Here is a 14,455-nt window from a genome sequence, read left to right on the forward strand (position 1 = left end):
AAAGTAACAAGATAGAAAATATAAAATTCAAATTACTATTGGACAACCCTATATACTACCAATTTTATGCACCTAGCTAACGATTTATTTACACTAGTCGTATGCTTTCGATTAATCGAGGACTCGATTATCCGCGTAATCGCCCGATAGACGTCTTAATAGAGTGCGGTGTTTGAAGCATTTGTTTTTTTTAAACTATTTTCAGGGTTTATTAGCGAAAACACTAGTTGTGGTGTTTTATAGTGGAGTAAACAGGTTTCCGTAAATAAAACTGACTGAAGCTGAAAATAATCCATTTAATGTTACAGGGGAAGCAGACGTAGACATGTTTATAGGAGGCAATCATAAACGTGGCAACAACTACTACGAATGAACCAACTATGAATGTACTACCGTAAATACAGGGTTTGATTCTCGATCAAGCCAGTTTTTTTTATTGTATACAATTTTATTATATTTTTTTTATTAATGAAATGGCAAATAATCTATAAACCCACTTAATAGTAAATGGAAACTATGAGCAACATACATGTATAGCACCAAGGGGATCGCGTAATCATGTGATATGCGTTGTCATTCCTGAGGACTTTACGATCATGCCTTTGTATTCTGAAATTTCAACAATGTCATTCACATATGTGAAAACCGCAACCAAATCGGTCAAGCGGTTTCTAAAATTAGCGCGCACAAACACACAGAAAACCGGTTTAAAATCCTAACAATCATATTTTAGGTTCTAGTTGCTATAGTTCACTAATAATAGATGTTCCCATATGAAAGATAGTTACATTTTTAGTATGTGGATATAATATATACCTATATTTGACTAAATAGTCTTATCAATATAATAAATGCGAAAGTTTGTAAGTATGGATGGACAGATGTTTGTTACTCTTTTACTCTATGAAGCAAAAATCAAAAACTACTGAACGGATTTTAATGAAACTACAGTAATATAGTTTATACATCAGAATAACACATAGGCCATAAATTTATAAATTATAGCCTAACATAAGAACCTATGTGTATCGATATTGTTATATAGATATATGCTTATGTTAAAAAAAATGGAATTTACCACGCTGCGTACGATAAAAAAAAGTCAATATGTCACAGTTTATACAATGATCTATTTCTAGCGTTTCAGAACTCGTGTAGACCAGCTGGTCCAGTACATACCGCTCTTTTAGTGGACAATAAAAGTGTTTTTACTCGTTTAACAAAGCAATGTACCGAATTTAACGAGAGACTATAATGCGCTTCGAAAATAACTAACTGTAGCAGTTGAAAACAAATATTTGGTATATTGACTGCGTTTTGATAGTTCATTTCGTGTTGTCTCACAATATAGCGATTTTGAATACAAATAATAGACAAGTGAATTGATAAAAAAGAATTATTAAAATCGGTTCAGAATGAAAAGAACATGAAATGTTTGTTTGAAGAGTAAAAAAGACACTTTATATTTTAAACACATTTTTATGGAAGACTACCTGACTGTTATATGAAAATTAGCTGTTTTTTTTAAAATAACAGATAAGCTATGTCCGTTCTCGTGGTACAATCTACCTTCATATCAAAATTCAGTAAGACCGTTTCTTAAAATGATAACAAACAAACACACTTTCGCATTTATAATATCATAATAATAAATTGTTGTGTTGTCTGTTTACCTACTGATTTTCAAGTTAATCAATATTGGAAAAAGTCATAAGCATAACTACTTATTCCAAATTCAATGCAAATCCTAACTTATTGTAGGACAAGTGAAAAAGGATATGGTAGAAGGGGCTTTTGCAGTAAATGAGACTGTAGAAGACATATATAATAAATATATAACCAAAGTATTGATTTCATAATAGTCTAGACTCTAGACTATAGAATACCACTAAATATCCACAATAACATGATAATAGCACTTGATAATAATACTAAATCTGTCCAATAACAGATAGACAATCATACTTTTTAATAAAATATATAATTAAAAAAGGATTAATTAATTTATCTATGAACGAACAAATTATTAGATGTTTAAACTATATCTAAATGTAGTACGTACGTACACGTTATCGATATCAACCATCGAGGCCATTATCCCCTTATAATCCTGGCAAGGCTGACATACCCATCGCTGATAAGAAGACGCGTCGACAACCAAAACGTTTCTACGCGCCATAGCATAAATCGTTCAATATTTATCACAGTTCAATTCAACCAGCTGTTCAAATTTACGCTACTGTGCCTTAGTACTCTGTACAACGCGTTCAGGGCTGTCGATAAGCTTATCTCATATTAGGCAGCGGATTATTGATTTGTTGATAAGACATACTTTCTAAAGCATACAGATTTTTATTTGAACGCTTTTTGTGTGTGTACATGTTTTACGATATCATAAATTGTATTGTTGTGATGGAAATATTTTTAAATCGTTCAAGGGTATGATTTATTGTAACAGTAAAATATATAGGGTCATATTACAATCATAAATGGTACAATCATACAAGAAACAAAAATTGATTTATTTTTTAACCGTATGATAAACAGGTGATTAAAAGTGGCTTCCCTCCTAAAGGAGAAGAATCATGAGTAATAAATAACATGAGATGTATTCTTATTTATCACCGCAGGGCTATATTTACATCATTTCATATGTAGCAGAAATGTAGAACAACCTAACAGCCAATTTGCTGTTAAATGACAACCCTTAAAGACTTTGTATAAAGTCTACCCCGGTAATATCAAAGTCCATTCTAGAGGGTTCTTAGGATGTCAATTGACATTTCATGGACTTTATACTATTTTTTAACTTGATTGAAAATAAAGACGAGACTTGATGACAAATTCTATTGCAAAGTTAATCACCACGCACCTTTATCTGGCACCACATCATTCGTAGAGCGTTTCGCTATTTCCATATTCAATGTACGGCACTGTCGGAATCATAGCTAGTCATAAACGACAATAAATGACTGCACACAACTGCACTAAACTCGCATAACTAATGCATTTGCGAAGGTAAACTTATACATAGGCGAACGGAATAAACTTATCTCTAGAAGTGACATTATTAAAGAATTCCTATCCAAATTAAAACGTCATGTTTGTTAGTTTCGTCAAACATTGTTTACTTCGAGTAAAATTAAAAAGATTTTTTTATGCCTTGTTATGTTAGTAAAACTTGGTGGCAAGTAGATATAAACACGAACAGCAACTACGCATATACTATCGGTTAAGAAACGATGGCCATTTAATGATAGAAAACTCACCCCTTTATGCTGTGTGTGAAAATTGATGATGTCCGGCAGCTATTAATGGAGTGTGATAGGAATAGTGAAACGGGAACTAATTATTAAAACTTTTGTATCAACAAATTAAAAGTGTGTATTATTCAGAGCAACTACATGCCACTTCTTCTGAGATTGTGCTATTTGTGCGCGTTGATAAAAGCTAATTGATAAGTAGATGCCTGTCAGTCAGTCATTTTTGATTAGATTTGTGATAATTAGGTTAAATATATAAATATCTGGGACTAGATGAACCTGTGTGAATTATCGAGTTAATGTTTTAATATAAAAGCTATTTTTTATCATATCCAGCTTAGACATCAATCCGCAAATACTATGCAGGCCAATGCAACAGCCCACGTACAAAAACACAAACACTGCCTATCTGTAGATCGTAATTAGGAAGTATGTATGTATGCGCCCACTCACGTCTCGATATGGGCTGTGAAATTAATAACAGAGAACTAAAAGGGCGGGTCCGAGGGCACTGGTATTGAATTGTAAATTGATCTCATAGTAGCTGAATATATAGGAAAATTTGTATAATATTTTATCTTTTTATTTGAATAACTTTATGAAAAATGGTACAAAACGCGAACTTAATGCTGGGCGCATTCTCTACCAGTTAACCTTTAGGATGATCGGTAAATCACAAATGCGGTAGTTAATTAAATAATAAAAGACAATTATTAAACTATACAATATAGCATACTGGAACAATGGAAAACTCATTAGAAATTGAAGCCACATACCATAGTTATAACATTGCGTATATTATCAACTGCAGAGGGTAAACTATACCAATTATTTTGACACTCCAAATAGGTTTTGGGTTAACAATTCTAAAACGAAATCAGATAAAGACTTTAATTGGTTTTTGTATTTAACAACTTATAATCTCTATTAAAATAATTATAATGGCAAAAAGCTCCCGTCCCGCCTGATGGTAAGGGGTAACCATCGCCTGCTTAGCTCTGTATTTATCAACTTTATAATATTTTTAATGTAATTGGTAATGCAAACAGATAGCCTGATGGTAAACCATATCCATTGCCTATATATACAACATGATAATTCTAGTACAATGTAATTCTGACAGCACATGTTTCAAAGAAATAAATGGAAGATAAATAAAACACAACTTTTCTCTAGTCGATTATTCATCTCACATTACAGTACCAAGAAATATGTGCGGTCCCTGCTTAAACTTCCTGCTAAAACTCCCTGGTTTCATGTTCTGCGATGATTGCAATAATCTCAAGTAGGTACCTACTGTTGCACAACTATTTTATATTTCAAACCATAATAAATAATTTAACAACCGCGAAATCAGAACTTTTTAAATTCCTTATTTGAGTAACCAGATCACATGTTTACATTACACATTTCACTTTTGACAACCTCGGTTTAGCGTATCGCTTTAGTTCCGATGATCGTGGGTTAGATTTTTCACACAATGCAAACATTTGTATACATGAGTGTAATTATTTGCATTGGGCTGGATGTTTTCCATGTATATTATTAATGTATTTAAAATCATTAAAAAAATTCCATCAGTTGTCTAGTACCCATAACACAAGCTCTGCTTAGTTTGGGTGTGTCTGCTTAGCTATGTGAATTTGTCAGGATTATAATTATTACATTGAGCATTCTTTGTAGTTAACTGCTTGAGACATTTACTGAACTTGAACTTCAGTCGAAGCAGATATTACTGTTAAATTTCTTATTAGACTAAACTCGAGTCCCACAGAGGTCAAAGCATTAGATATTTAAATGGCGACATCGTACGCATTAATAAATAGTAATTATCTAAATATACTCACAAGGCTGAATTAATATAAGGATTTGTGGAGTTAAGAAGCTATTAAAGTCCAACACTTTATAGTGTTATAAATTTTAATTTCGCAACATCTGTGTCGTTGGGAATAACGTCCGACTGATTAAATTATTCCCAATTATGTTGAGAGCCGCGTGTCTGTACCATATACAAGAGCAGACAGGCCTTGATGGAGTGGTCTGGTTCATGGAAATCTAAAACAGCTAGCTAAAATGCGACTCGGAACAAAACTTGACTTTAGGGATCACTCTTCAAGCATAAAGAAAAATATATTTGACAACAGATTAATTTCTGCATAGTACCATAATCTTGATAACACATTACCCGATGGTAAAAGTATATACTTTACCAATGGTAAAAGTTATCTTGTACGCGCTAATACAACTTTTTCTCTAGTCAATTGATCATCTCACATTACAGTACTAAGAAACCAACTAGAGTGATGGCGGACGGAAACGGACGTGGCAGACAAGAGCGTGTTGTTGGCTAAATATAGCCACCAACTTACGGGACCGAGTTCGTATTGCTTTAGTAATAACAGCTGCTTGATCGCTTTAGCGAGAAATCGAGCGCTGTACAGAAGTTTACGCCGATGGTGATGACAGAGGATATGACTACTTGCATCCAATAACGATACGTATACTACTAAGGGTATAATTTTAACGCTAGATGTAAAAGGCTTTATAAGAAATCTTAATAATATTATAAATACAAAAGTTTGTGTTTGTTTCTCTTTCACGCAAAAACTACAGAACGGATTTTGACGAAACTTTACAATAAGAAGAACATTTAGCCTATAATTTTTATTGAATTTTAACGCGGTCGAGACCGCTGACACATCTAGTAACTTATGAAATTGATAATAATAATGAACCTTTATTCAAATAAATTTAATATTAAGTTCTCTTGAATACTCATATTTAATATTAAATAAACACAAAAAAAAATTAACACATCTTAAAGCTTGTAAGTCCCAAAATGTTTAGTCAAGACGTTAGAAATATATTTCAATGTTATTGAATCGAATACATTTATCAAGTTCTTCGCAGTAACCATAAAAAAGTCGTGGAAAGTAAATTGCATAGAACTACATAGTACCCCCTCCAGACCGAATGAGGAAATCATATGGGATATCCACGGATATAGTCGTGCATAACTAGATTTACAGGCTCCGACCACAACGGAAATGGCTCAGTCGTTTACTTTTTCTAGATCATAGAGAATGGAATCTTGTATTACGGTATATAAAATATTGACCAGTACTCACTTCCGTATCCAGCTGAAATTATTTAGAATTTCTTTATTGTTTTATTAAATGTTCTGAATGTAAACTAGGCTGGTAATACAACGTGGTTTATTCATTAAAGTTTCAGTTTTATTGTTCTTTTTAAAAGAGCCATCAACATAATAAAAACTCCTGAGTGGAAGCCTTTTCTGAACAAACAGGATAATAAAATCAACGTTGTTGAACGAAAACATTATCCAAAAACCGTGCAGGCGTAAAAGTTTCAACACGAATTCAATCCAATTCACAATCGTATATAATCGAAAAGAAATCGAAACATAAAATTGTTCGTACAACGTTCATTGTAATGGCATCACGTATGATAATCGATGCTATTATGACATACGCAGCAAAATTGCGCCTAAGCATAATCCAATATTTATACGAACCGTGACTCTATGCTTTCGGAATCTTAAACATATTGTTCTGCTGTCCTTATCACGATTGTCAAATGTTATATGCAACTAAGGAAGATAGAAATACCTTATGTTTCCGAATTTCCGTGTGTGTCCATTTATGTTTGCACTCCCTCGCCTCTCGACACAGGTAAATTCGTCTACAAAAGATGTGGGAGTTTGTTTATTAGAAATACCTGCCCGCAGGTAGCTGAGCATTGTGCTCCGCACCCCTAGCGAATAATAGAGTTTTCGGAAATAATACAATGACTAAGTAATTTATGTCGAATGGAATACAATATTTTATACAAATTTTCGGAAATATGCCTCTAAAAGATTTCAATTTTTTTTTGCTGTATCTTTTTTCTGTTTTCGTTGACGTTTAGTTTCGGTTTCTGTGGTTGTTTTTGTTTGTTTCACGGACAATTTGCGATTACTGGCTAGTCTATATTTGATTTTATCTATGTTAACTCATACAATTGAGCGGTTAACTCCTAAACGACTGTTATCTTCCTGTCGAATCTCACATAATGTGGACGTTTGCTTTGCTTATGAATATTAAAATGCATTTAGGATAGTGAAAAATATTTACATCCCTCGACTAATTTAGACCCTTTTATTATACGCTTATCACATTTAATGTTATAATTATAATACAGAAAGGTGGGATCGGATATTAACATAATACGTAAACATATGTTTAAACAAGCTATTTCTGTACAACTGAAGGTGCTAAATCACATAAATGTGTAACAGTAAGAAAAGAATTCATCCTGTAAATAAAAATGAAACAGGAATTCAACCTATTTACCTTATTCGAGAGTTTATATTCGATTGATTTGATTAGTGTTGCTACTCAGATTATTGTAAATGATCCGATTCAAAGGCAATGGTGGCACAATACTGAGAAAATTTTCAATAGAGATCTACCTGATGGTGACACCTGCTGCTCTATGGTCGGCTACACCTCTATAAATCGGAGCGCCGCGTGCAACTATTTGTAAGTTGGCAGCGTTTACACTTGTCTATGGAATGTTGCTTACATAATAATGCTTACAAAGGAAGCAAATAATTTTATTTGTACGACCACCTATACTCAGTGGGCTTGACTTGACCGGCGGAGTGTATGAAGACATATTCGAGGGATAAAGTAGAAATTTGCGAAGTTGCATAACAATGACAAACATGACTGTATTAAAATTTACATGATATAATCAAATAATTTGATAGTGAATGTTATTACTACAGATCATAGAAGATAGTAATATTTTAAGACGGGACTATATAAGAGATTTAATAAAATATTATATTTAATACAACTTTTTTTTATCAATATTTCAATATTTAACACAATAGCTGCCGTGGCTTTATTGCTTAATTTTTTTAATCTTCTTTTAAAAAAAACCAATGATTTAAATAAATCAATTATTGTTTTAAAATGCAGAATTGGTATATAACATAAATAGTTTCAGGTAATTATCACCTTAAAAAATGATCGAAATGGATTCAGAATGTGTAAAGATAAAAAAAGGCATATAAAAAAGTGTTTCATCGACAAGCTCTTCCTTATAGCCTATTTTTAAAAGATTTATAACATAGAATGGACGACCTCCGAATGACATCAAATCGATGGCGTATCAAACGATAATTTTAATACTACAACAGAATAGTAAATAAATATTTCATATTTGCAACTAAACTATTGGAATGCCATCAACAAATACCAATAAGTAAACGATGTTTACTTAACGCACTTTCGATTTAATCCCATTTCGATTTCAAAAATTATTCTACGGCAAATTGTTAGTTACAAAATTGATAACGTTTGATAAAATAAACAACATAAAGTTTAACTTACCTCACTCTCAGTCCAATCGATAAGACTAGACTTCTCCTCCAGGAGATTCTCGGAGCTCCTCTTCTCGTCTTCCCCGTCACCTTCGTCCTTAAATACCTTGACCTCATCAGTGGAGCCCAGGTCATCACCGCCCGAGCTCGCAGCTGAACTCGAGTGCGCATGCGGCATCTTCAAGATCCCAACACCCTAACGCCCATTATCCCATCCTCCAACTAAAATCCCACTATCTGTCATCCATCACAACACTACGCAGCCATTTTGTTTTCTCAACTATTTGGTCCTTCGAGCCGGACACTCTTAACTAACATTTGTTATTATAGAGTTTCGAGTGTTCTTCCCGCTTACTAACTAATTTAGGCGATTGTTTTTACTAACTAAAATGAGATCACAGATAACTTTTGTCAGGTTGAACTTAAAATGCTAATGTTGAGGTGTTCCGTTAGACTTTGTGTCGGGTTCAATCTGAAAAAGAAGGAAAAAATATATAAAACAACAGATATAAAAAATAATTTATCTATACTTAATATTCTAAAATGGAAAGTGTGTTTGCTTATTTATTACATGTTAATGGCTGCTGAACAAATCTTAATGAAATTTGATATAAACATTAATTAAAATATAAGGACAGATACAAGCTATTTTTACATGATACAACTAAGTTTAGAAAGCTTAAATTCGTAGCATAAAAAAAGTTCTATTAAAGGATTTTTGAAAATTTCAACTAACCACATCACAACTGTAAACCTGTCAGTTATAAACTCAAACTTACAAAATAACTACTTTAAAGAAAAGTCAGTAATTAATTCCGTTTTTGTACTTTCACAAAGATAACAGCAATTTGTTGGTAATACAGTAAAACAACTGTACTACGTATTGCTAGGCAAACATTTCCAATGTTGAAATCGTCATTGCCGCAATGATGCGTATCATGATGATTTAAAAACAATACTTAGAAATACAGCACTAGCCGGTAACTGAATACGAAACACGTTTATGATCATCAGACCAGTAATGTATTGTGGATTCAGCTACTGATTTCACCATACTGTTAGTTATTGGACATTAGTTCTTGTCTGTGACTATCTCTGCTACTATTATTTCATCCCCTATTTTACCCCTTTTTGGATTATATCTTAGATAAAGGTAACCTATACGAATCCTCGTGATACAATCTATCGTCATATCAATTTTATTAGGCTCCGCTCAGCCGTTGGGTTATGAAAACTTATCAGACGTAGAGACATTTAGCTTTTATAATATTAGAAAGAGTTATTGAGCTAGATGATGTACCGATTATATTGCATTGGAATTAGTTGAAAAAGATTTATAATATTAGACTGGGGTATCGAGCTAGGTGATGTAGCTATTATATATACATACTATTACATTAGAATTACTTGAAAAAGAAATTGTCAATATAATAAATGCAATAATGTGATAGTCGCAGTTAATTGAGTTTGTAAGAACTTATTTTCAAATTTCTATTACTAGCTTCTGCCTCGTCTTCGTCTGCTTGATTATTATTGAACGGAATATAAATAACAGCTACATATCATAGCAGTCCGGTAACCTAGCGGTTTAGTATACCGCCTTACTCCGATGGTCAAACAAAATTCATGAGTATAATTATTTATATTAGCTAGTTTTCGATGCTTATTATGTATACATCAATAATTATTATCTATAATATAATTTTAGAGATCGAAATCAATCAGAACTGATAGTAGCTTTGACTTATCATAAGAGTCTGCAATAGAACTAGAGGTATAAAGAGATTTTTATTCTATTTGAAAAAAAAATACTTTTTTTTTTTAAATTTCTTCTTTTTCTTTTTTTTAATTTGTACAGCTTCCACCAAAGGTTGGTGATTTTGCCAAGGTCGCAGTTAGGGACACACAGTGGTGTCATTTACGATTTGACTTGACTATGTTTGTAAAAAGGGCGAGCACAATAAATCTATGTAGGTCGCAATGCTACAGATCCAAACAACTGACAATAGCCCAAACCCCCAAAAAAAAATATTTGTAAAAGTTAAGAAAGTTTCATTTGAATGAGAATTCTAATCCGAGTTTTATAATATTTGCAAGAATCGTCTTCATCATGACAGCTTTCACGGTTATAGTGTGGCGTATAGTGGCTATGTATCTCCATCATTTAGGTCAAGCGCCACCAAGTGCATGTCAACAGCCTCTTTTGGCGATCGGCCAAACCGTAACTTTGTATTGAATATACGACAGTGGAATTATTTTAGTGCTATCTATATAAGATAGCGTATATGTGTATAATAAGTACTGTACTTTAAAGACTAAGATTACTAGGAAGTGAGGGGGGGGCTAAGTAGTACCTGACTGCCCAGAAAACCCAGAGCTAAAGTTCTCTGACGCAAATGAATAGGGAAATCCGACCCCAGATAAACTGGGAACATGGGTTGAACAAAGAAGAAGAGAAGAAGATAATTTACACGGTAAGTTACAAAAATAAGATATATAATCAGCCATATTCAATTTATAATTACGTCACCTTCTATTTCATATAACCTATAAATCTGATTTGAATTTGGCAGAATAATTACAATGACGTCACCTCTTCTATTTCAAATAACCTATAAAATCTAATTTGAATTCATAACAGTATTTGACAAAATTTGCAGAACTGCCGACGTTATGGAATACAAATGGCATATAATGGCGAAAACGTGGAAGTACTAATTTGCAAGTAACACTCATAATCAATAGCATTTTAAACAATATTAGCACATAATCTTTGAATAATTTACGACCGCCCATAACCATATTGGAACCGATTAACCAAAATAAACGTAAAGGTGCAACAGGATGCAAGAACCAACTCGGTGAGCGGACGGTGCATCAAGGTTGCCAACCCTAAAACTGTTAACTCTCGTATGAAGAAATCAAAAATTAAATAATATCCTATTACATATGTTAATATAATATTATAAACGCGAAAATTTGTGAGTGTGGATGTTTGTTACTCTATCACGCAAAAACTACTGAACAGATTTTAATGAAACTTTACAGTAATATAGCTTATGCATCAGAATAACACATAGGCTATATTTTATATTGAAATTTAACGCGGATGAAACCGCGGGCACCGTTAGTATAAAATATATATGATCAATTGACAGTCTCTTTTGGCAAACGGCCTCGTAAAAAGAAATCAAAAATCTTGTAAATTGGCTCTCTAACTTGTACGAGGTTTATTATATATTGTAACATTTTGCAATCAATCGGTCCACTCCTATTATTATTATTAGCCACTTAGTCCTTTGGTGACCCTTTAGACACCAGAAATCATATTTTCATCTCAATATAACCAATCATTTTTAATGACTCACCATCACAAAAGTTACATTCAAATTTGAAATTAAATAAAATGAAAATTTGTACCTAAATTAGGTGTAATATCATAAAAATCATACTTGTAAATGTTCTGATTGTTTTATATAAACAATAGTCAAATGATTAATTGGACTATAAGAATTACAAACAATACAACGCTACCCTTACTATTTCTTAGCTTACTATTAGCTTAGAGAAAATCCCCCATGCTGACCGCCCGTCCCGAGGGAGGCAAACGGGTACTGTGAGACTCCTACTCACTAAAAAGTAACTCATCCAACGCTATATGCCGGAATCGCGGAATCCAAATCATACTCCACAAAGCTCCGATGGCGGTGACCCACTCTATGGGCCCCATCTCTACGGGTTCCCTATGCAGAACCCACTATTTCCTCTCCAATCCTTGGGAAGGCACGACCGCTCCGGTCTTAGTGTGGTAGGGTGGGACCACCATTACAAATTCTAGTTTATTTCCGTAGATTAAAATCTAGTACAAACTTGTACAAGGAGGAAAATATCCGTACACAAAATAAAAAATTGTATTTGTCCGATCCTGGTAAGGTTGGCATCCCTGCGGTCCTGTCAGTTGGTATGTACCGGAGGTGTGATCAGGCGCACATTATGAATAATGTCGACAAACGTACGAGAGAGTTATGCATGTCAATGAAGAAATGACTGACTGCCTATGAATATGTTAGAATCGGAGAGTGTGGTAATTGTTCGAAAATTGTGCTCTCATTCCTTTGTACTGAGATATATACGATGATGTATAAGATAGATTACACATTCCGGGACCATCCTAAAGTGAAGACTGTATCTTTACAACAATAAATATAATTATATATATATATTTTTTTTTTTGTGAAGATGCGTGTGTGTTTTTAAATGGATTATAATGGAATGGTACTCCCGCCTGCGCTCACGCCTTACGCTGGCAGGGTACTAGTGATGGTACTAGATGATAAGATGAAGATGAGGTCAGGTCAGTTATGCCATCGTGACAAATTCACCAGGAATTTGTGACGATTGTTTCCAGGTAGACCTTACCTGACATGGTACATTGCTAACAATGTGGTAACAGTCCACATTACTTACAATCCCCTTCTATATATATGTATATTATAATCTATGGCCGTGTCATTGCCACTGATATAAAAATATACATATTTTCTCGTATTACGCGTGTCAAGTATATCATGTAAAACAAGATAAACGTGTGGTATCATTTAATAATATTAATAACTTAAACCGATTGCAAACAACTATACACTCAGTTTCAAGAAACATTAATATCAAAATAACAAAGCTTACAATTTTAGTAACGAAGTAATTCAACATAATTTCGTATAAATAGAAATTATTTGAGACGGGAAACTGGGCATTTCCTTTGGTAATGATAATGTTATCTTTTAATGACTTCCGTGTAAACCCAAACAGACGTCTGCCGAAGTTGACTTTGTACAAAGTCATCTGCGTGAGAACCTACGTCCAACGTATTACTGTAACCAAGAAGCTTTGCAAAGATGAGTTCCGGTTAAAGAGCATAAGACAATGGAATTATATTATAATCAAATCTAAGACTCTGCCATCCTTGTACTAGTGTAATTTGACTATTATGCTATACTAGCTACTCGCTAGGGTTCGCACGGTATATGTACATGTATTAATATGTAAACATTCCTCTAGAATCACTCTATCTATTAAAACAACCTCTTTAAAATCCGTTGCGTAGTTTTAAAGATTTAAGCATATATAGGGACGGACAGATAGCGACCGCGACTTTATTTTATACTATGTAATGAAAACGAATCATTAAATACTTTCTATTAGTGTACCAATTTTTAGTGGATGATGATATGACGCATCCACTAGCGCTAAAGGTATATGCTGGTCACCAGTGGAGGATTGTAGAATGAGCAAGAAGTCACGTCAATTAGCCCATCATTTCAAATTCACGAGGAATTAACCATTAAGGTTTATAGGGTAGACCTGACCTGACCTCATGCATATCCTATCATCCTCCACTGGTGTCACCAGCGTAAACCGTTAGCGCAGGCAAGTGCACTATTCCATTATCATCCTTTAAAAAGGCTTTGCAAAAAAACTTACATTGCAAGGAATTGGGCTATACCTCTCCCTATCACCTCCATTGTACCAACAGTAGCTTGTTTGCTATTTCAGTGTTTTTCATAAATAATGCACATAAGATATATATATACAATAATATACATATATGGTATAATTTAAGATGAGAACTGGGTATTTTCTTTTATTATGATAAGGTTATCTTTAACGACGTGCGTGTAAGTACCGCAGTAGACGTTGGCTCGTTTTATATTACGTATCTATAGTTTCTGGTATTTGCCGAGAATTAATTGCGGCTAAAGTTCACTCGTGTTGTGTATTTATTTGTTACCTCTGTGGCTTAATC

At 33.4% G+C, this 14,455-nt stretch overlaps 1 protein-coding gene across 5 annotated transcripts in view; it reads right to left on the reverse strand.

Annotated features, from left to right (window-relative positions):
• Positions 1–14,455, reverse strand: part of LOC131851284 (protein pangolin, isoforms A/H/I/S) — a 152,732-nt gene that overhangs the window by 119,653 nt on the left and 18,624 nt on the right. For all 5 annotated transcript variants that reach the window (XM_059201778.1, XM_059201786.1, XM_059201770.1 and 2 more), the window contains exon 2: positions 8,663–9,124. In XM_059201778.1, the coding sequence (XP_059057761.1) occupies positions 8,663–8,830 (168 nt within the window). In that variant the 5' untranslated portion in view covers positions 8,831–9,124. The remainder of the gene's footprint in view (positions 1–8,662; positions 9,125–14,455) is intronic.

Source organism: Achroia grisella, unplaced genomic scaffold (genome assembly GCF_030625045.1).
Source record: "Achroia grisella isolate CSIRO2021 unplaced genomic scaffold, CSIRO_AGI_Agris_v1 utg1174, whole genome shotgun sequence".
Lineage (NCBI taxonomy): Eukaryota > Metazoa > Arthropoda > Insecta > Lepidoptera > Pyralidae > Achroia > Achroia grisella.